Source organism: Sinohyriopsis cumingii, chromosome 18, assembly GCF_028554795.1.
Source record: "Sinohyriopsis cumingii isolate HCF-2022 chromosome 18, ASM2855479v2, whole genome shotgun sequence".
NCBI lineage: Eukaryota > Metazoa > Mollusca > Bivalvia > Unionida > Unionidae > Sinohyriopsis > Sinohyriopsis cumingii.
The window spans coordinates 26,558,559-26,582,830 of NC_142978.1; the positions used below are offsets into that span (position 1 = coordinate 26,558,559).

General features: G+C 34.5%; 1 protein-coding gene across 9 annotated transcripts in view; it reads left to right on the top strand.

Moving 5' to 3' along the window:
• LOC149776264 (serine/threonine-protein kinase tousled-like 2) overlaps positions 1-24,272 on the top strand; it is a 181,886-nt gene that overhangs the window by 23,186 nt on the left and 134,428 nt on the right. For 2 of the 9 annotated variants that reach the window (XM_089942676.1, XM_089942681.1), the window contains exons 4-8: positions 9,289-9,367; positions 10,135-10,220; positions 17,561-17,644; positions 18,189-18,275; positions 23,738-23,833. In XM_089942676.1, the coding sequence (XP_089798802.1) occupies positions 9,289-9,367; positions 10,135-10,220; positions 17,561-17,644; positions 18,189-18,275; positions 23,738-23,833 (432 nt within the window). Of the gene's footprint in view, positions 1-9,288; positions 9,368-10,134; positions 10,221-10,269; positions 10,326-17,560; positions 17,645-18,188; positions 18,276-23,737; positions 23,834-24,272 lie in introns of all 9 variants that reach the window. The other 7 variants (XM_089942677.1, XM_089942682.1, XM_089942678.1 and 4 more) reach the window with 6 other exon arrangements.

The window sequence follows — 24,272 nt, forward strand, 5'->3', positions numbered from 1 at the left end:
TTTTTGAATACAGTGTACATGATATAAATTTCACACATGGGAGGTCATGTGTTAAACATGCATCTTCCATATGTGTAGCATCTTTTCTATATTTGCATCTTATTATAGTATTGTTCTTGTGTAAACATTGTATATTCTGATGAACATCTGTCATTGGTGTTCAAGACTAATGATTAAACAATATTCACTCGCCGATATGATGACCCTTGTTCTTAAGAGATCATGTGAGATGTGAATAGTTATGAAGGTCTACATTTACGAATTAAACTAGAGTTTGTTACAAACTTTACAGCTGATTATAATGTTTGTTGTCGATGTGTCAGAGATTTCATTAAGTTTTCCAGGTTTACAATAGCAGTTATTGATGTTTTCCTACACCTTACTGAGACGGATTGATCAGGGTTGGCAGATCTGCATTAGGTATGCCCAGGATGATCCCTGATAATAATCTTGAACACATGCCTTAAAACGTGTCAAACGAATGCCTTGACATCTGTTAATTGTTATATACATTAAACATAAGAAATACGAATATTTGAATGGTACCATTATCCTGTAACCCAAACAGTTTTAAACGGTAAATATGCACATGTAAAGCGTAGGTTTCACACACCTTAAACATCTTATCCTATGTAACCTTTGTGTTTTTGAATACATGGTACTTGATAATGGTTTCATAGATGTAACTTCGATAAATTGCATGGATGGTTCTTGATATAAATTTTGAACATGGGCGGTCACGTGTTAAACATACATTTTCCATATGTGCAGCATAATTTCTATATATGCAGTTTATTATAGTATCGTTTTTGTGTAAACATTGTATAGTATGATGAACATCTGTCATTGGTGTTCAAGACTAATGATTAAACAATATTCACTCGCCGATATGATGACCCTTATTCATAAGGGATCATGTGAGATGTGAATAGTTATGAAGGTCTTCATTTACGAATGAAACTAGAGTTTGTTACAAATTTCACAGTTGATTATAATGTTTGTTGTCGATGTGTGAGAGATTTCATTAAGTTTTCCAGCTTTTCAATTGCAGTTATTGGTATTTTCCTACACCTTGCTGAAAACTGGTCAGCCTTACGGAAAAAAATGAACTGCTTTACTGGGACAGACTCGTCAGGGTCATCACATCTGCATTAGCCAAGCATAAGATTATCTCTGATAATATATCTTGAACATGTGCCTTAAAATATGTAAATCAAATGCCATTACATCTGTTAATTGTTATATACATTAAACCTAAGAAACGCGAATATTTGAATGGTACCATTAATCCTCTTACTCAAAAAGTTGAAAAAAGGTAAATATGCAAATGTAAAGCCTAGGTTTCACAGACCTTAAACATCTTACCCTATGTAACCTTTGTGTTTTTGAATACAGAGTACAACAACAACACTATACCTTTTAATAAAAAATATGTTGTCTACAATACAAATTGAACATGTGACTTAAAGTATGACTGATGTGCCTTTGCATGTGTTTATCATTATATATATTAACATTATATATATTAAACATAAGAAATGGAAATTTTTGAATGGTACCACTGTGATGAAATCCAAAATTGTCCAAAGGTTAATTTATAAATAGAAAGTGTATGTTTCATGCACGTTAAACAGTTCAACATATGTAACTACTATGTTTTGCATGTATGGCACTTCGGGGATGGTCGTAGCTTTTAAAAAGTTGTTGCATAAAATAGTCTCCAATCTGAATATTTTGTCACCAGTTTTCAAAGAATGTCGCCAGCAGAAGTAATGAACATTTTTCCAAGTCTATTATTGTAATTTTCAATGAGAATTGAAAAAGATGGGATAGTTATTACTTTGTTGACAAGAAGCAATACAGATATGATATTACAAAATAAATCATTACATGACTTTTGCACTAAAATTGTTATTGAATGTCACATGATGATCCATTACGATTGTAGTAAGTCGCAAAGAAATTTTTCCTGATGGCACCATATAATGGCATTTTTACTTTAATAATAGCAATGGTCTTTGCATCCCTCATCACCGTTAGTGCATAGGTACAACTGTTGTCACCTGAAAAAAATGCATTATCCAATGTACAATATCTACTTTCCTGACATTACAGTGTCTTGCTCATTTTTTTAATAGAATTATCAGGTATTAAAAAATCTATATAATATATATTATTTTCCAAATAATTTGTAAAGAACTTTAGTTAATGACATTTTAATATTAAAACTCTGTGATAATACTTACATTGTAAGATAAGTGACATATAATGCGACGTTAGATTTAATGCATTCAGGAATGACATGCCCCCCCCCTTTTTTTTTATTGCCAGTTTCACAAAGTACAGCTCCATCAGTTAGAATTATGGAACTTAGTCAGGAAACCAGACTAACTTTACACTAGCACCCCAGACGCTTTAAACTACCTATTTGTTCATTTGAAGCGTCTGCATGATCAAACTGTTGATCACAGATTTCTTATAAATGGAGTTTACAAAGTGATGAATGTTTAAGATGAAAGGGAAAATAAGCTTCTAGAAAAGTGTTAATAATCAACACTGAAGAATAAACAGGAATATTCAGATTTTTGTGAATAAAACCTTTTAAGAACACAACTAAATTTTTGGACATCAGATGCCAATTTGAATATGTCTCGTGGTTGGAGATATGATTGCCGTAGTGATATTAAATGGAGAAAAATAAATCGAAGAATTATGAGTTGAGAGATAGCAACAAGCCATTGAGCTGCAGAGGTTTTGGAACTAAAGTTTGTTACAAACTTTTCAGTTGATTGTAATGTTTGTCGTCGATGTGTCAGACTTTTAATTAAGTTTTCTAGCTTTACAATAGCAGTTATTGATATTTTCCTACACCTTACTGAAAACTGGTCAGTCTTATGGAAAAACATCAACTGCTTTACTGAGACGGGTTCATCATGGTTGGCAGGTCTGCATTTGGTATACCCAGGATGATCCCTGATAATATATCTTGAACACGTGCCTGAAAATGTGTCAGATGAATGCCTTAACAGTTGTTAATTGTTATATGCATTAAACATAAGAAATGCGAATATTTGAATGGTACCGTTATCCTGTAACCCAAACAGTTTTAAACGGTAAATATGCAAATGTAAAGTGTAGGTTTCACACATTAAACATCTTACCCTATGTAACCTTTGTGTTTTTGAATACACGGTACTTGATAATGGTTTCATAGATGTAACTTCGATAAATTGCATGGATGGTTCTTGATATAAATTTCACACATGGTAGGTCACGTGTTAATGTGCAGCATCTTTTCTATATTTGCAGTTTATTATAGTATCGTTTTTTTGTAAACATTGTATATTCTGATGAACATCTGTCACTGGTGTTCAAGACTAATGATTAAACAATATTCACTCGCCGATATGATGACCCTCATTCATAAGGGATCATGTGAAATGTGAATAGCTATGAAGGTCTACATTTATGAATGAAACTAGAGTTTGTTACAAACTTTACAGTTGATTATAATGTTTGTTGTCGATGTGTCAGAGTTTTAATTAAGTTTTCCAGCTTTACAATTGCAGTTATTGATATTTTCCTACACCTTGCTGAAAACTGGTCAGTCTTATGGAAGAAAAATCAGCTGCTTTATTGAGACGGGTTCATCATGTTCACGCGTTAAACATACATTTTCTGATGAACATCTGACATTGGTGTTCAAGACTAATGATTAAACAATATTTTCTTGCCGATATGATGAACCTTATTCTTACGGGATCATGTGAAATGTGAATAGTTATGACGGTCTTCATTTAGGCATGAACAACGAATGCTTATTGTTCATGATGGTTAAATGGTGAATTATCTTTGTTTTATCTTCAACGTTACAATATGACGATTGTTGCTCTAAGTCGAAGAACAACACTACACCTTTTATTAAAAAATATGTTGTCTACAATAAAATTTGAACACTGACTTAAAGTATGTTGGATGTGCCTTTGCATGTGTTTATCATTATATATATTAACCCATTTTATCCTGTTTACCAATTTCAACTGCAGTGCCTGATTCCTGAGAAGCAATTCTAAATACATTGTGGTAAAACAGCATCATACAGCAGCAGCAGCTGAAATTGTGACTACCTTCACCATGTTTACTAAAAATGTTGTAACATTGTTATTTCTTTTACCTTCACCATGTTTACTAAAAATGTTGTAACATTGTTATTCCTTTTATAAAGTATATAAAACTATATATCTCTGAAAAGATAATACAATTTGCAACACAGTAATACATATTTTGTTATCAGTTACCAATGTACATGCTCACAACTGTATTTTGAAATATGACTTGCAATAAGAAATTTAAAAAAAAAAACAACTTACCATGATGTTCAGAGAACCTTTTGTCCATGAAGATGAATGAAATGCTCCTAATGGGATGGAATAAAATAACAATAATTCTATTTCTAGTATTTTGGTCCAAATTTGAAGTTTCTAGCACTGTTAGTTCAAAAGTTATAATAATTTTACTAAAATTGGACAACATGACACATGGAACGATTTGTTTACTTCACATTCTGGAACATGTTCTTCAGCGTGCAGTTTCTCATGAAAACTTGTCACAAATTAATCCTAGAAACCTTTCAGATAGATAAAGATAATTAATCAGTACAATTTTTGTCCAAATTTTGAAGTCCACATCATCACTATGTTAGTAATAACAATATTACTTTAATGGTGAATAAAAATGTCCACATCACATTGAAAAAAGCATATTTCATTTTTAAAAAAGCCATACATCAGTTGTTGTGTGAACATCAGCTTTTAAACATTTATACACCTAGTGATGTGTTTTGCCTGGCATTCTGTATGAACAGGGACATTGCATTCCCTGCAGCCAAATTTTGTCACCCCTCTTCTCGCTCCAGGTTGAGCAGCCAGTGAACATTCATGACGGGGTTTTTTTTGTCAAACATTTTTTCAATGGTATGTTGCACTGTTCCTCTGGTAGGCTCTGGAACAAGTGCTGTAGCCTTTCCAGCTCTAGTGTCACCAACCAGAGATGCAACCAAGTCCTCCAGATAGCTTTGAAATGTTGGCCACATAGTTTTGACTCTCTCTGGATTTGTGTCCCTTGCAATCACATATGCATTGTACGCCAAAGTTTCCATAAGATAAAAGAAAATTCTACGCCACCATTTTTTTGACCGGTGATGTAGCAGATAGTACCCAACCATCTGGTCACAGAGATCTACTCCCTTCATGTTTTGTTGGTAATTGGATAGCATTTTGGGTACTTCAACCTGTTGCTGAATAGCCATACCAGAGCATCTGTTTACAATGCCACGTGATGATGGATCATGAAAATTTGACAAGACACAAACAGCTTTTGTATCTTGCCAAACACAAAAGGTAAGTTCATCCTTCTGTGCCACTTTGTACTCGTTTTTCTTCAGTTTCAGCTGTTTTGGCAGCAAGTCCTTTTGCAACCCCTTCGTGTTATTATGGACTGTTCCACAGGCCATCACCCCTTAGTATGTAAGTCTCTCAGTAAATCTGTACTTGTGTAAAAGTTGTCAAAATAGACTCAGATTTTTTCCAAACATGTGTGAACAGAGATCCATGACAACTCTGTAAGCCAGTCCCTTTTCTTGCCTATCTTCTTTGCTGGTGTATACCTGGAATCGGTGCATATATCCAGTTGAGCTGTCGGCCATATTCCAGAGCTTAACGCCCCATTTTGTTGGCTTTGCTGGAAGATACTGTCTAAAAGAGAGTCTCCCTTTGAATTTGATCATGCTTTCGTCAATCGTTGCAGTTGTTTTTGGTGTGAAATTTGATGAAAATCTCTGGTCTAAATAATCCAGGTACCATCTAATTTTCTTTAGCTTATCTGGTCTTCCCTCTGGCAGAGGCTCTGCAGCTTGTTCGTTGTCATGGAGATGAAAGTATCGCCAAATCAGATCAAATTTGTCACGTCAAATTTGTCACGAGACATGATTTTATTGACTGATGTGACAAATATATGCTTATTTTGTCGCCAGTAATTATGACTTGATGGAAGACGAATTATTCCCATGGCAAAACATAAGCCTATAAATGCCTTCATTGTGGGAATATCAACTGGTGTCCATCTTGGTGACTTTGGTGGTGGGGGGGATTTTTTCTACGCCCCTGTTTAGCATAACGATTTGTTTCATCAACAAGTTTTTTCCATAATAATTCATCCCAGAGTAACTCAAAATAATGTTGTGCATCTGCTTCTTCTGGGTGTTGAACAGTTACTCCTTCTAATAATTTAAATCTTGGCTGGAACTGAAGCGAAAAATCATCCCGCACCCATTCCTCTTGAAAGCTTTCAAAGTCAGCTTCATTCTCTGAATCGCTATTGAAAAGTGCATGAAGCCATGCATCATCTTTTCCATCGAATTTATTCAATTGTAACCCATCATTTAAGTCAATATCATTATCAGAATCATCATAATCCTCAACTTCAGTGTCGCTACCCTCGCTATCAACATCCATGTTTATATCAGAGTTGTCATCCATCATTTTATCGATCGGTTTTCAAGTCAACAGTTTCTTTTCCAACCATGATTTTGTAAAAATTTCACTGCGCATGCTTGCTTTAACCATTTCCTGTGTAGGTGAAGAAGTACACAAATATTTGTGATGTACAACACGTGTTTCTAGAGACGCTACACACATACGTAGTAGAGTACGACCATAGTCATATTCAGGATAAAATGGGATACTATGACTGCAGGCGTATTAGGATGGAATGATGTATTACGACCGTGGGCGTATTCAGGATAAAATGGGTTAAACATAAGAAATGGAAATATTTGAATGGTACCATTATCCTGAAATCCAAAATTGTCCAACGGTAAATTTATAAATATAAAGCATATGTTTCATACACGTTAAACGGTTCAACATATGTAACTTTACTATGTTTTGCATGCATGGCACTTCGGGGATGGTCCTGGCTTTTAAAAAGTTGTCGCAAAAAAGTCTCAAATCTCAGTATTTTGTCACCTGTTTTGAAAGAATGTCGCCAGAAGAAGTAATGTATATTTTTCCAAGTCTATTATTGTAATAGTCAATTAATATTGAAAAAGACGGTTTAGTTATTACTTTGTTGACAAGAAGCAATACAGCTGTATTACAAAATAAATCATTACATGACTGTTTTGCATTATTAAAATGTTATATAATGTCACATGATGATCCATTACGATTGTCCTAAGTCGCAAAGAAATTGTTCCTCATGGCAGCTCATAATGGCATTTTTACTTTAGTAATAGCAGTGATCTTTGCTACTTCTTTGGTCTTTGCATCCCTCATCACCGTTAGTGCATAGGTAAAACTGTTGTCACCTGAAAAAATGCATTATCCAATGTACAATATCTACTTTCCTGACATCTACGGCGTCTTGCTCAGTTTTTAAAATAGAATTATCAGGTATTAAGAAAATCTATATAATGTTTATAATTTTCCAAATAATTTGTAAAGAACTGTAGTTAATGACATTTTAATAGTAAAACCCTATGATCATAATGTAAGATAAGTGACGTATAATGTGACATGAATGCCCGCCCCCCCCCCCCCAATTCTTATGGCTAGTTTCACAAAGTACATCTCCATCAATTAGAATTAGTGGACTTGGTCAGGGAACCAGTCCTGCTTCATCCACCTGCTTTGTGGGAAAATGTGTTGATTAATTAGCTGTGCTGATATTTACAATGACAGAATTCAGTGACTGAAAGACCTCTTGATGTACATGTTGCAATTTTATAAGAGAACATAAAGAAGAACATGATGCAATAGTTGGGCGGCCAGGAGGGAAAATGTAATGATATTTACAGTGATTGAATTCAGAGGCAGAAAGAGCCAGAGACGTACATGTGGTCATTTATAAAAGTACATCAAATAAACAGCTTTAGTTTTCGTTATTGTGTTCATTTTTGAATGTATTGGAATAAGTAGTGCACGTGACCTCAGAATCAAATTATGTTGAGACTTAGACAAAATGCCGTTCGTAAATTTGGAGAAGTATTTTGGGGTTAAACGGCAAACTTAGTGTTTGGAATAAGTTCTTATCGTGTGCTGAAAAATGGCGTTAAACCCAACAACAACAACATTTCATTAATTTAATTGGTTTGACTTGGTAGGCCAAAGGTCAAGTCGTTTATGATGATTTGGTTTGAGAAAACGCAATATACTATGAAGTGGTTGAAGATGCTTCTAATTAATCACACCTTTATTTCATGTCATGTTTTGATTGAGCAATAATTTGGTGACTACATCTAATATTGTTTCAAGCGGTAATAGAATGTGATTGGAATTTTCATACCAAAAATTTTCAATGGCTGCTGGTAGAGGTGATACTGGATGTAAAATACATAGGGGTACAATTAAGCATTCAGTATGCCTGGAGGGCTGAGTAGCCATATATAGGTAAATGAAGTAATTATGACATGAAAATAAGCATGAGGAGCATGAATCCTCTTATGTTCTGCAGTGTTCCTTGGATTGGCAGTTTCCTATCATACATATTGATATGTTTACAGGTTCCACAGTTCTATATATGATGTCATTTGCCAGAAATGATGTTGTAAATATTTGAGGATAGTGAATAACACTCTTTAATACTACTAGCTGTTTGCAGCTATCCTGCATTATACAAGCCACAAGCCCTTTGGAAGAAAAGCACTTGGCTTAAGTTTTGCTTGCCCGATTTAAAAAATGAATAGTCTACTATGTCATGTTATAGGAGTTTCTCAGTTTTGATTAGATTAATTTTTTTATAACATTTAATGGTTGCATTCTGTTTTCTTACTTCGCACAGAGTTGATTTTTAAAGAAAAGAATATGATAGTTTTTTCTCACAGATTACTGAGTTTATTGGAAATTAGACATTGATTATCTTTGGTAATGTTAGAGGAGTATATAATTCCCTTTTCTATGTATATTTGTTGTATGTTATTTGGGTTGGAGAGTATACAGCCCTAGTCATAAATTAGTTAAACTCGTTCCAAATGATCAGTTGAACAGTTATAAATGTTATTGTATAAACAGTATAATTAAACTAACATAAGTTAACCTATTCATTCATAAACATGGTCAAAGAGAGCAAGGGCTAAGGATAAAATATCGGGGGAAATTATCATGGTATAAAATGGTTGAACCCCCATCTTGATGAGAAACTTTGGGTGCACACTCATTGTAGATTTGGTTTATTGATGGATAATTATCATAGAATTAAGCACTGTATATTCTAATTCTTATCCGTTAATAGCTTCAGATGCAAACGCCAGAGAAAAAAAATCCATCAGAGAGAAAGAGGAAGCGGAAACCAACTGATGGGGATGCAGGAAGTAAGTCAGTTGTACAAAATTTGCATGTTTGTCTCATTTTTGTGGAACATCAACTTTTGTACTGATTTTCATTCATTGATAGCCAAATGTAAGAAATAAGCCCAGAATGATCTCAAAATATGAATACCTTTATGGTTGTCACCTGAACTTAGAAATATTTGTAAAGGTAACTCATCCACTAACATGGCCATTATTTTATCTTCACTGGATACAAGTTTTAAATATGCTGTGTGAGAGAGCATATTCATTTGTTTAAAATAATTATATGTAGGAGAGATCAAGTGAGATCTTCACTCATTTTGCATGCAGTATAGACTGCCAACATAGCTGCCAATCCTAACGAATTTTGAAAACCTTACAAATGTAGTCAAACTTGCAGTGGGCTTAAATGAGACCACTATGCAATAAGAACCCTGTTTGGTCATTCCCATATGTTGTATTAAATCATCACACTTCGATTCCAAAATGTAATCATGTCTTAAGTAGGGAACTTTTTTAAAAGTCCAGTTAATGTTTTTTTATATTTTATGCATGGGTGCGTTACAGTAGCACATTTTCTATTTTGTGATTCTGGATCTATATTCAGATTAATATCCTGTTTGTTTCTCGATCCTTCATTCATGGACTTTTGTTCATTCATTTTCTGTTTATTTCCAAGTGTACATGTTGTACATCATCACTTGCAGGGACTCAATAGCTAATTCTCTAAAGCATCTAGTAGTAATCAACGTAAATCATGAATATTTGATTTTCTTTCTCTTGAACAGAAAAACGTCCTGTCTCGGTGTCTAATGGTAAACAAACTGCGCAAAACCACAATCGGACAGGGCCGTTTTCTGGTTTAGTAAGTATAGTAAGTATATAATTCTTTTTACCCTTTGTTTTGTTTTCCCATTTTTCAGGTTCAACCAAATCGCGGCCAGAAACAAATGGAAAGAAGATTAATGAGTATTTTAAGGTAGTGATATTTTTGCCAGAGAGAAATCCATGAGCTTTAGCAAAATCATGATGGAAGACAAAGATTTACTGGAGTTGCACCTCACAAGTTTAAATGGCTAGTATCGTGGTCAAACTAAGTTAAGGATTATTAGCTTTACTGGTCCTAGACCAGAAGAGCTTATGGGATGATTTGTTTGATGTCCATCCATCTGTTAAGCACAAGTTGGTTATTGCTATTTATAAATTACAGTGGATCCTTGCTATAATATGATAACTGGGGTCCAAAATATTTAATCGCATTAATATCTGGGTCGCATTAATGCGGGGTTTTACAGTATTTTACTTTTTTCAGAGAACAGCTCATTGGCACATATACGTGTATTCATGTCTAATGTATATGAAGAATAGGGTATCAACACTGTTTACTTTTGTGGCATTGAGCCCATCTATAACGCATGTAATTCAGTTGAAAATTTGCACAGATTTACAATATTCAATAATTTTTTCCTTAATCATTGTGTCTGAATTCAGTGTCTAATATACAGCATGAACAGGGTATCAACACTATTTAATTGCCGTCTGATATTGTACCATTGTTGCTTGAAATTAATACATAATATATGTAATTCCATTGCAAAAATTGCATACATATTTAAACTATTCAATAATTTTGTCACACATCATTATGTGTCTGAATTCAGTGGGGAAAATTAATAGCAAAATTAAGTTAAGAAAGACTAAGCACGGGTACGGTTCATTGCCTGTCAGGGTCTATGAATGATGTCTACAAATTTCATGTTGCTAAAATTTTCTAATGTTTTTCCATGTACATTTATCTGTTGCAAATTTCCAATAATTAATGCTTGTACTCCTGTTCGTTTGAACGACTTAAGCAAGAATAATTACCAATTAACATATGCTTTCAGCACGCATATAATGTTTACTTCATATTTTGTGAATTTTAATATTCACAAAATCTGAACTAAATGTGATATACATGCTGAAAGCATGTGTTTATTTGTAATTATTCTTGCTTGAGTCGTAATCATTGTTCAAAGTGCAGAGAACGACTTGCGTTTGTGAATTTGCTTTTCCAATACGGTAAAATATTTTTATTAAAAAAATAGGAATTTAATAATGAGTTAATAAACAAACACCATACCCATGTAAAACCCAAGAACCTTTGTTAATTTTCAGACGCATGCATGGAAGGCAGCATCATGCTGCTATTACAAATGTAAAAAGAAATTAAAACTAAAAACTACATCTTGCTGTTTTATTCAATAGGCGTGGAGGGACAGTAACTAGAATAGTGCAAACGATGGCCTATTCCTTTTTAAAAATGTACCCAGATAAAATAGTTTGCTGAAATTTCAAAAGAAACAGATTACCAATGAAGCACTGATTGTTATGGAAACGTACTCAGCAAATGGAAAAAAAAAATCAGTTTCATTCATACAATACAATTATTTGATGTTGCCGCCCCCGCAGTAAGAAATGGGCATTTGTTTGGTTCTCCATAGCTGTTCTTTAGCAGTGACTTCAATAACGCATGCACCCTTCATGAAAGAAAGCCATCTACAATCTTTCAATAAAAGCGAAGAACTTTTCATCAAAGAAAGTCAGTACTAAACTTAAATAAAAGTGATGGAATCTGATTTTTGCATTTTCCAACGTGACTGGAACATGTTAACTGTGTCGTGAAAGTTTTCTTTTTGTAGGGAAAAAGTTTATGCTTATGAACGCTACCAATGGCTGCTTAAAATGCAAACTAACTTTTACAGACTTGGGACATACTGAAAAGTAAATGTGCTTCGTCATTCGTTACACAATTGTGCGTGGGTCGGTGGTTCTTCCCGGGGTTTTCCAGGGTTCTTCCTCCACCAATTATACTGGCCGCCATGTATAGCCTATCTTGTGCTGAAAAATGGCGTTAAACCATACAACAACAACAACACAATTGTGCTATATTTTTCAACTGAATTCAGACCAATATGACCAGTAACAAAATTATTGAATATTTTAAAGCTGTGTGTGTGCATATTTTTGATGGAATCACTTGTATTGTGGATTCAATGTATATGATGAGATTTGCGGGTGAGTAAACAGTGTTGATATTATTCATGCTATACATTAGACATGTATATATAAGCAGTATTCATGTATATGTACCAATTCGCGGTTCTCTAAATAAAGTAAACTATTATACATGTCTTCTCTGTTTTGACTACAGGTGCATCAATTTAAGATGGTAACTGTGCCAATGAAGCACGTATTTTACCGCCCACATTTATAACCTACACCCCTTCCCTGCAATTTTTTTTGGGTACGTGCATAATTTTTTTAGCTAACTGACCTGGTTGCTTATAACACAGTTTGGTCTGTAATGCAGTAGGGTTCTATGGCTCCCAACTACCGTGTTATAGCGGGGTCACACTAAATGTATTTAAAATTTCATGAACCATGCCATAATTGTATTATATATCGCATTATTTTAATTCATACACGATCTCTTCCCCAAAATGATTATAATTTTTGGGGCACAAAGTGCAGAGAATAAATTGTATTGGTGAACTTGCTTTTCCATAATGGTAAAATATTTTTATAAAAAAATAGGATATTAATAATGAGTTCATAAGTAAATCCCATCTGCATGTAAAACCCGAGAACTTAGTGCAGTAGGTCTGCAATGGTCACGAGTCACTTTAAAAAAATTGTTTTAAAGCTGAACGCATACCTTTTCATTTTCCAGATAATAAAGCGGACATTATTTACTGGTCAACTGATTGTGTATAATAACACTGCCAAGCCCAGGAAACATGTTGGCAGCTTTCCTTCTTTTTTTTTAATGTTTATTGTGAGAATCTTTTATCAACCACCTCTTGGGGGGGGGGGGGCGAGTGATCTGAAGCACTCTCCGTTATGGATCACTGCCATCTCACCTCCGTCTGCGTGGGTTTGAGTGTAGGATTCAGCCAATGTTGGTATGTGGGAAAGCTTGCCAGTAGCTTCTCGTGGGTCGGTGGTTCTTCCCAGGGTTTCCTGGGTTCTTCCTCCACCATTAATACTGGCTGCCATACATAGCCTATCGTGTGCTGAAAAATGGTGTTAACAGCAACAACAAGTATCAACCACCGCATTGTCTGCTGCTCAGTTGTTTATGCAGTTAAAGAAGAAACACCTGTTGGCTATTGTTTGAGCAATGATTGTACACAGAATTAACTGAAGACAATCACAAGGATGACTTAGTGGCTTTAATCATGGACCAGTAATAAATAACATTTTCGATAATGTTTATTTTGGCATAACACTTCAAGAACCTGGTGATATTGTTAAATTTCAGAAGCTACGCCACAATCGTATTATATTAAAATTCATACGTGAACTCTTCCCCAAAATCATAATAAACATTTTACACACTATTTCTTGTACTTAAAAAAAATAAATACCTGTTATGAGATAAATACACGTTCATGTAATTAAAATTGCGGAAACCACGCCACGATCATATTAAATTCTAATTCATATGCGATCTCTTCCCATATTGATAATAAACTTTGAAGAAATGAATATTTTTTCATGTGCGAATGAATATACAAAATTTCGGGAGCCACTCCACAATCGTGTTATATCTGAGTTCGTGTTATAGCAGGGCGCATTATAGAGGGGTTACACTGTACTTGGCGGATTGCTGTGAACCTTTCCACACACATTCTTTCATTGTCTAGCTGCTCTTAGATGAAAATGGTACTGATTAATCATCCAGTATGGCCACCATCTAGATAATTTCTTGTTATTTCTACTCCTTAATGTAGTCATAGTGCCATGTTGTTTACACTGAAAGACTTGTGATGTCATGTTGGTCTTGATTGTAACTGGTGCCTCACTGACATCCAGTATTGCCACCAGTGCAGCCATCTTGAAAAACTTGATACTACTACTTCAGAATGGATGGTTTTATCAATATGAAGTTTCTTATGATGTCTACTGGGTCTGAAATGAAAATGTTGCTGATTAGACATCCAATATGGCCACCACAATAGCAATCATGAAAATCAATTTATTGCTATCCTTCTGAACAGCCCTCTTGAAATTGGGTTTTTATTGAAGGGCTTCTTATTATATCTTCTTGGTTCTGAAAGAAAATCATGCTGATCATGGGTCTGATATGACTGCTACAGTGGCCAGCTTGAAAATTTTGTTATCACAACTTCCCCATAAATGTTTTCACTAAAAGACTGGTGATCTTAAATTTAAGTGGTGCTTATCTGATGTCCGTTAAATGGCCATCTTGAACATCTTATTTTTACTACTTCTCTTAAAGTGAAAGTTATTTTGACATGGGGGTGTGTTTCATCAGAAGAGATTTTGTGTCTGCTTGGTCCAAAATGAAAGCAACTTACCCTCGATATAGTCATCATTGTGGCTGTCTTGAATTTATCGTTATCTCTTATTTTCCCAAATTGATGGCTATGTCAACATGGTGAAAATGGCGGCAACCAGTATGGTCTACCACAGCATCTAATTTGAAAATCTGAGACCTTGTTATAAGAAACATCAGAAATATTGATTTCTGATATAGTTGTGCAGTGTTTCCCTTTACCCTCATTTGCACATCAGAGAATCCAACATTTTGAATCTGATCCCCAGTTTTGACTCCAAGGGGATTTTTGACTTGCAATCTTGCACCCCTAGGGGAAACTCGAGTTATGACTGATCTAGTATGTCAAGTTGAGAGATAGCAACAAGCCATTGAGCTGCATAGGGTTTCGAACTAGAGTTTGTTTAACTCTAATAATGGTAAATAAAGTCTGTGTGTACTTTACAAACGTTTCATTTGAACACGATGTTTATCATCGATGCATCAAACTTTTAATTACATTTTGCAGCTTTACAATAGCAGTTATTGATATTTTGATACACCTTATTCAGAACTGGACAATTTTACAGAAAAAAAATCAACTGCCTTTCTGAGACCCACTCGTCAGGGTTGGCAGGTCTGCATTTTGCTTTGTTTTCACCAAATTCAGTTTTCCATCAGACTGTATATGGATTATGCCTTTTTGGCACATAAATTGTTTTGTCATTTTATTATAATCTCTTTAATTCCACTCATAAAAATTTGAGAATAATCTTAAACCAGTGAATGCTGTGTAAGAATAGCTCAAGTATTTTCCTTATATGCTGTTTATAGCAACTGTGTATATGACTCATTTTGAAGAAAACATGGGTTTCTTCAGAAGAGTATGTTGCCCAACAGATTCATTTCATTGATGACATAGTTAGTGAATCAGTCTGTTTTTAAAGAAAATGGTGCCAGATGTTAAGTAAAACGCTTTACAGTGAGTTGTGAATGTTTTATCACGGAAATGTTAGAGCAGACGGATCTTTTCAAATTTAAAAACATGTCAGATCAGGAAAAGTAAAAAATCAACACTATTTACAATTTGTAAAAGAAGAATATGAGTAATGTAATACATCACTCTCAGCACCTGACCATGATCATTGCAGAGGTCCAGTTCACAATCATTCAGTGAAAGTTACACATGTAGACTAGTTGAAGTGAGTGCTGAATATAAATATTTTTTCAGTATATTTTGTATTTGTATTCTGGTTCTAATCCATGTGGATTTTGCCCTTTGTCATAAGAAATTTGACCAGTTGCAAAACCAGGTTTGTCATACAGATTTATCTTTTTCATGCGTCCTGTAATTCTTGCATATAAGATTAAACGTTTTACCCCCAAATTGCACTTTTTGCCACTTATAATAGCAATATTATAGCACTTATAATTGCAACACTTATATATCTCAGGGGGGGATTGGCATGTATGTTTATGACTATCTTTAAATTTGAAATCATCCAGACAGTGTTGTATTACCTGATGTTTAAAGCTTCTTTTTGGCATTGAAGATGTTAATAATAATATGGTGAATGTACAAGTTTCATGTAACCAGAAATGATTTGCATTAGTCATAAATATATGCCAATAGATATTTTCATATAATTATCTGATAGCAGATCTAGATCCATAGATCTGTAACCATGGTTTAAAAATAAACTTTTGCAAGTATTATGGTACATACTTGTGGCTTGTCAGCATTTAATTTTTAGAATGCTGTCTCATCAACAGCAACAGTACAGGTGGTCTTCTTGATATAATTTACTGGAGGATTGCACATGTTTAAGACTTTTAGTTTTTTCCACAACAGTCTGTGCATATGACATAGACATAGACGTTTCAGTATTAAGCTGCAACCTTGTACCAGTGACTTGTAAGTTCTGCTAGTCACAGACAAGGACAGCTTATAGGATGACGTGTTGCCTGTCATCTGATGTCCATCTATCCATTAGCAGAAGCTCCATGGTATTATCACAATTACCATACTGGTGTTAATGGTTATGGTTGCTAGCATCAAAGCCAACTAAAACTTGGACAGAATTACATTTATTTTAAAAGCATTATTTCTTAAACGTATTTATTGTATTTTCATTACATCAATCGATTAGTAGAAGAAAAATAAATGTGGTGTCCCAAGACACATAATACAGGGAACAATTGCTATTGTTTCATGACCCAATGGTCGTACTTTTGACAATAAATATGGGTGGCCCAGGATGTACAATCATTACAACAAGGTCAGATTTGAACATATTGCTATATCTTGCTTATAAGACAACCCCTCTTCTGCATTAATAATTGTTTCTTCGTTAAATGGTAGACTGATAAGCAGGTATATATGGTACATAAAAACTATTAACATCCAATATGTCTCTGCCAGTGTTCATTTTGAAAATCATACCATAACTCCTCCTAGATGGAAAGTCTTATGAATCGTTGGGTTTTCACCAGAATGCTTAGGATGTCTAGCTTGTACTAAACAAAAATGGTACTGATTTGACATCTAGTATGGCAACCATGGCAGATATCTTCAAAATCTTGACATTTGTGCTTCTCCTAAATAGATGGACTTTTGTTCCTCACTGTCACTAGAAAGCATCCTCCATGGTGCCCATGGGGTGCATGAAAATATTGAACAAAAGTATTAAAGTCATGACTTGTACCTCATTTATTGTCTTCAACTAAAATCTTAGGACAGTATTACTATGTCTAAAATGATGTAATTGAAATTTTAAGATTTGTGTCTTTGCATGCTTAACAAAGGTCACATACTTAATATCATATTGTGCAAAATCTTTTATTGCGAATAGTAGTCCTATTTACTTTTGATATCAAGTTTCCCTTCCTTGTAGCAGTGCCAGTCTCCAAGTAGAAATCAGAATGTGTCTGGATCAACTCCAGGAGCAAAGTCCCCCTCCCCACAAGCCTTACAGTATGTAAGTACTCACTCTTCCATTAAAGTATTGTTTTTGCAAGACCACAAGACACTATTTGGGCAATCTCTTTCTTCATAACCATTTCTCTTCCGCTCTCTTCTCTGGTCTGATTTGCATGGTTTTCTGACCATTTTATGGAATTATGGATCAAGTTTGACACAGAATTATACTTTTTTTGGGTATCATATTGGTTTGGGCATTTGTGTCCCAGTGCACATTTCTGGTTATTTACAAGTATTGATTTTTTCTAAGAGATGATGCTTTGTGAGTAAATGTTGTTTAAAAAAATAAGTACAAGTTGTAAATGTATATATTTTGATTTTTTCTCACCAAGAATATGCACTAGCTTAATTTTGTAAACAGTCTCTTAATATGATAAATTTAGTTTTGAAAATATAAAGAGGAAAGTTGGATCAGATGCACATAGCAAGGTCATTGGTTTTTAAAAAGAACTATAAAGATAAAAATGTTTATTGTGTTTTCATAAAATCATAAACCAAGAGGGGCGGTTGTTAACCTCATGGCCATATGTTGTTTTTTTCAGGGTTATATGTCTCCGTCTCCCCAAAGCTCTAATTCCAACAGTATGGGGTCATATCCTCCCAGCTTTTTGAATAGCAAACCTGTTCAGGTCAGTTTCACTAATGCTGATATTGATTTTTTGCTCTTGGAGCTGTACTGTATTTCCTTACAAAAGAGCAAATTTTGGACAAATGTTGGATTTAACCAAATAATAGTGTGAGTCTTACAATAAACAAAGCTTATCCATTTTGTTTAAATTGAACAAAGAATGTAGATAAATATTAATACAGCTAATAAACATGGATATTCAGACTTACATTGTAGTCTCAGACTAAAGTGACAATGATCTGTGAATAGATTAGTCAGCAAAAATCGTATGGAAGTGACTTGGTTATATGCACAGTACTTATATTATTGTGTTTTGCAAATGATATTAAATTGCACTGACATAAAGTATGTCAAATGCTTTATACAGAAAGCAACTGCTGTATGTGAAATTGGATGTATGATTTCTATTTAAGTTTAGAAACTGCATCAGACATGGCTATCATTTTAAATAATACAGTTGAACTTGCTATTTAGATAACTTAAGAAAAGTTGTCTTATAGTTTCATTGGATAGGTCTTCATACTGGATTATTTGTTAGGCAGGCTTTTTGTGGATTGGTCTTCAGGCACGGCTGTTTGCTAGGCAATTTTAGTGGATTGGTCCTCTGGCATGGCTGTTTGCTAGGCAGGCTTTTTTTGGATTGGTCCTCCGGCATGGCGGTTTGCTAGGCAGGCTTTTTGTGGAGTGGTCTTCAGGCATGGCTGTTTGCTAGGCAGGCTTTTTTTGCATTGGTCTTCAGGCATGGCTGTTTGCTAGGCAGGCTTTTTGTGCATTGGTCTTTAGGCATGGCTGTTTGCTAGGCAGGCTTTTTGTGGATTGGTCTTCAGGCATGGCTGTTTGTTAGGCAGGGTTTTAGTGGATTGGTCTTGAAAGCATGGATGGTTGTTATGCATGGTTTTAGTAGATTGTTCTAAGAGCATAGATGGTTGTTAGGCAGGGTTTTAGTGGATTGGTCTTCAAAGCATGGATGGTTGCTAGGCAGGGATTTGTGGAATGGTCTACAAGCATAGATGGCTGTTAGGCAGGGTTTTAATGGATTGGTCTTCAAGCATGGATGGTTGCTAGGCAAGGATTTGTGGAATGGTCTTGCAGTGGTAGTTGTTAAGCAGGGTTTTAGTGGATTGGTCTCTATACTAATGGCTGTTCGGCAGGGTCTGAGTGGTTAGTCAACAAATAGGGATGGTTGTCTGACAGGTTTGATTGTTTTTGTTTTTTCTGAGGTTATAAAGCTATAAATTAGTTTTCTTGAATCTTGTATCCATGTTGTTTTTTGATAATGGTAATGACTAAAAAGAAAGTGGAGAGCTGAAATACAAAAAATTCTCCTAGTTTCTATTTTGAACGATCGTGAAAAATTATTGATTTTGAAAGAGGTGTCTTGCATTCTCCTTTAATTTTGAAAAAGTTCATTTTATCTTGGAAAAGTGCTTGCATTTATCTGAGGGAATACAAAATGTTAAAACTGAATTAAGTACATCTTGAAATTCTGTATTTTTGTTATGTATATATATATTCCTTAAACAAAATGGGATACAGTTTGGTGACTCAGATGACACTTGACACTGGAAATATCAGATGAAGTAGTACCCATTTGCTGTTAGGTAACTTAGAAGTATTTGTTTTCTTTAATTTTTATACCCATTATGTAGTGATAAACTAATAAAGTTATATAATTCCTTGAAAACAATTCTCTGGAGCTGAATGAACTGTATTGATACATTGTTTTATCATCATTTGCTCATGAAATGCAATTCAGCACTGTTGTTGCAATGTCACAGTTCTGATTTAAAAACTGAAGAATACATTTATTTTTAACCATAGAAGTTAAAAACTTGAAATGCTGTATTTGAAAAAATGAGTTGTTTTGTTAAATCACTTCAAAACCATTAGTTCATCAAGAACTTATTAAAATTTCTCACAATTCTCCTAGAGTTTTAACGAGCTATTTCACACTCCCCAATATAAAATATATTTACATTTGTGTGAAATTGAGCTGCAATGTTTGTCCTATATCTCAGCTGCTTTAGCACAGGTGAGACCAAAGGATTACTCCTTCCAGCAGCACCATTAGGTTCTTGTTGAAGTTTTTCTGTCTAACCCACAAAGGGATAGCTGGTATACTTGGACTATATAATTAATTAGCTCTTTCCTTTTATTTGCGTGCACCCTTTCCCACCTTGTGAAGAAAGGGGGTAATTTGCAAGATTTTTATGCCTCGCCTGCATTAGCAGAGGCGAGATTGTTTTATCACACATTCCACTAATGCCAGTGTCAACATTATGGTTTGGTTGAAGTGTTTTTCCCAAACTACGTGAGGGATAGCTGTCATACTTGGACTTTGTAATGATGAAATGCTGCCCTTTCATATATATGCACCCCAACCTATCTTGTGGAGGTTTATAGGCAAATTAATCGTTAGTAAACAAATTTATTTTGTATTTCAACCTGGAAATGTAGGAAGCAAGGATTTGTGCCATGATATCTTTGAATTTCAACAGTAACCCATTTTCAGGGTCACTTTCCCCATGTATTAACAAAGTCGTACAATAAATGTACAGAATAAAATTTAACAAATTTAAAAGGTTTATAAAGTTTAAGGAGAAATTTAATTTATGTTCAAAACACGTGTTTCTCCTTTGTTTCCCATCACTTTGGACTTCTCATTCTGGTGGAGAGAAGCCATTTTTGTCAAATATTACAGTTCAGTGTGGACTGCTTTAGATAACAAATATGTTACTTTGTCGTCTCGGATTTGGCTAATATGGGTATGTGAGAAAGCTTCTAGTGGGACGGTGGTTCTTTCCGGGGTTTTTCTCCACCATTAATACTGGCCGCCATGTATAGCCTATTGTGTGCTGAAAAATGGCGTTAAACCCTACAACAACATGTTACTTTGTCTTTTCTGATGACATGCTGTGCCAGAGCTTTTGTGTAAGATGACTAATTGCAGATATTTTTGTCACATGTTAGACTAAAAGTGAAATGGTTGTTTAGTCCTGGTGAGGATGATTTATTCATTAACCCTTTCATTGTCCAAAATTACAAATTTGAATTTGTCTGTAATCAGTCTTGTTGTAAATAAGAATAACAAATCTACTGGTGATACAGCTTTTTTCATCTTATCTTTTAACCCTTTCAACACTATGGATAGGTTTACCGGTCATGGGGAAGTAAGTCCCCAAACACTATGGAGCGCTTTACCGGTCTGGGGCAGTGTTCTTCTCCAACGTTATAGTACAGTCTGTACAAATTTTGGGGTACCTCTAATAACTTCCTACTTGTAATGTAGATATTATATTTAGATTATCTTGTGAGTTTAGCTTGTATACAACTAGAAATGTCAAACAAAGTAGGCACTTTTAATGACTCTTCTGAATGGTGAAATTTGTATCCAAAATGGCGGAGTTTGAAGAAAGATCAGATAAGGGTGAAGTGTCGCATTTGGAATTATCAGTGGATTTCAACCTAATAAAGTTGGATGAAAATGAGACAAGGCGGCTGGAGAGGCAATGGAATGCGTTTGTGGGTGACAGTGATGACGATGAAAGGACTTTGAAGGTTTTGAACCGGAGGAAGTGTACGCTCCACGTGGTTTTGTTTGGTCGAAGTTGGAAAACCAAAAAGATTTGTTTCAGTTTTCTGAGAGAGTTGGATCCACCTGAGTGTTAGATGGCTCCAGGAAAGCTTTGGAATATTTTCAACTATTCTATTCAGATGAAGTTTTTGGAAACGTCTGTCTGATGAATGTGAATGCGACGATCAAACATGCCAGAGGCGATACAGGTGTGTGAACAGATCTCACCTTGGATGAAATCAAAGCATTTTATGGAATTTTAATTTCTACCTGTCATATACCTGAAATAAAGACTTGTGTTGCAACTGGATTTATACATGAGTACATCTGAGGTCAATTGAACAAGTTTTGGGAACTTTATATGTTTTCTAAGAAGTAAATAGATAGTTACTTGTATTTTACCTGTTGTGTTACCTGTGTGCACCTGTATTTTAACAGTTGTAATAGATATGTACATTTTAGTCAATTAGTCATAAAAATTTGATTTTGAACCTTGATTTTGACACCTAATCCAGGCAGATATCTTTAAAATTGGCAAAGTTATGTTATTTCAAAATCTACAAGTCATTTTGCTTTACAACTCCAAAGTTACTTAGTGTTGAGGACTCTATGCTCCCAAAGTTACCTAGTGATGAAAGGGTTAATGATAATAAGACTGAAAATGGAAACTGATAGAAATGTTTTGTAGTTTCTTCTTATTTCCAACTTTTGTCTCATCCAGATAAATTGTTTATAGAAATAGGACTTTGAAAGTGTGTTTCTTTTTTCACATGTGAAAAAATGCACTTGGTAAGAAAAATTCTGAGTTTAGTCCTGCACAGAGCTCTCAAACATTTATATTTATGTACAAACATCCTTACTCTGGCCCCTGTAACCTCCAGACTAAGTCAGAGTCATCTGAAAGTCTTGGTTATCTTTTCATTTAAAGTTTTCTTGGTGGTCTTAAATCCTAAACATTGGTAGTATTAATTATCATACTGTTCATTTAGGAAACTGGTTTCATGTCATGCACCTTGACCCACCATATGAAAAGTGAAGGTCATTTGAAAACCTTAACAAGTTTTGCTTAAAATTCTTTAAGTCATAAGCCTTGAACCCTGGAAGGATTGGTCATCATATTTGGACTTTAGAATTAGGTAGACCGGCCATTTCATATATGTACACCCCAACCCTCATTCTGGCTCCAGGTATGGTCATTGTCACTAAAATTTGGTAAAGTTTGTGCTTCACGTTTTTGTAATGTATATTCATAAACCCCAATCCCTGTAAGAGATAACTTTCATACTTGCATTTTAGAATCAGTAATCATAGCTCTTTCATACTGATGAAATCCCATCATTCCTCTGACCCTTAGATAAGTGCAAGGTCCTTGGAAAATTTTGTTCAAATTTTTGGTTAGTTTTCTCTGTGTTCATTAGTCCTATACCCTTGAAGAGATAGCTGTCATACTTGGATTGTTAAATCATAAAGAGGACCTTTCATATTCATACACTTTTACTCAGTGTCAGAGCCCTAAGCACATTTAGGGTCAAAGCAATATTGTAGTTGTATTGGATAGGGCATCAGGCAAGACATATAATTTCTAAGTCAATAAACGTTCCATATTTCCATATGAAATCAATCTTTCTGAAAAATTAATTACTTTAAAAACAATTATATTTGTCATGCATGAGCCAAAAAATTGTAGAATTATTCCTTAAACAATAAAAGTATTATTAGCAAACATCATTTTTGTACCCAACTGGAGTATTTCCTACTATCAATATAATGAAAAAAAAATGTTACTTTGAAACTTTAGCATGTGTGATGGTAGGTTGTACACCTATATAATGAACACGTGTCTCTGTGTGTGAAATAATAATTGTTACTTTCTCTTTACATTGTGCCAGCAGACCGACTTGACAATTGTCCATCTGAAGGCATTAGAGACCCAGTCATCAACAAACATGGAAAAGAAAGATAGTAGAATAGAAGATTTACTTAGGGTATGTGCTTACATTAATTTAAGCAACGTAAGTAATACTTTGGAGCAGATGACTTGTACAGTTTTGGTAACATTTCTACAGAAATTTAGACATAAATGACTACAGTGCAGGGTAATGATTTTACAGAGGATTGTTTTTGAAAGATGTAGTATTCCATATTTCTCTTTATCTAGTCAATTATTGAAATCTATCATAAAACACTCAATAATATTCTTTTGTCAAATTCAAGTGTCTAAAAGACTAGGGAAATAGATCAGACATGTTGAACTTGCAGCAAGTTAAATTATACAGTTTGATTTCCAATAATTGATGAGAAGAAAAATATTTCAATTCAAAATGGTTTCATAAATTATAACCTTGCATCAGGAGAAACAGTGACTTGATTAGTTTTATTTTGAGGGGGTGGGGGAGCAGGATATAGCAATACCGTATTATTCAC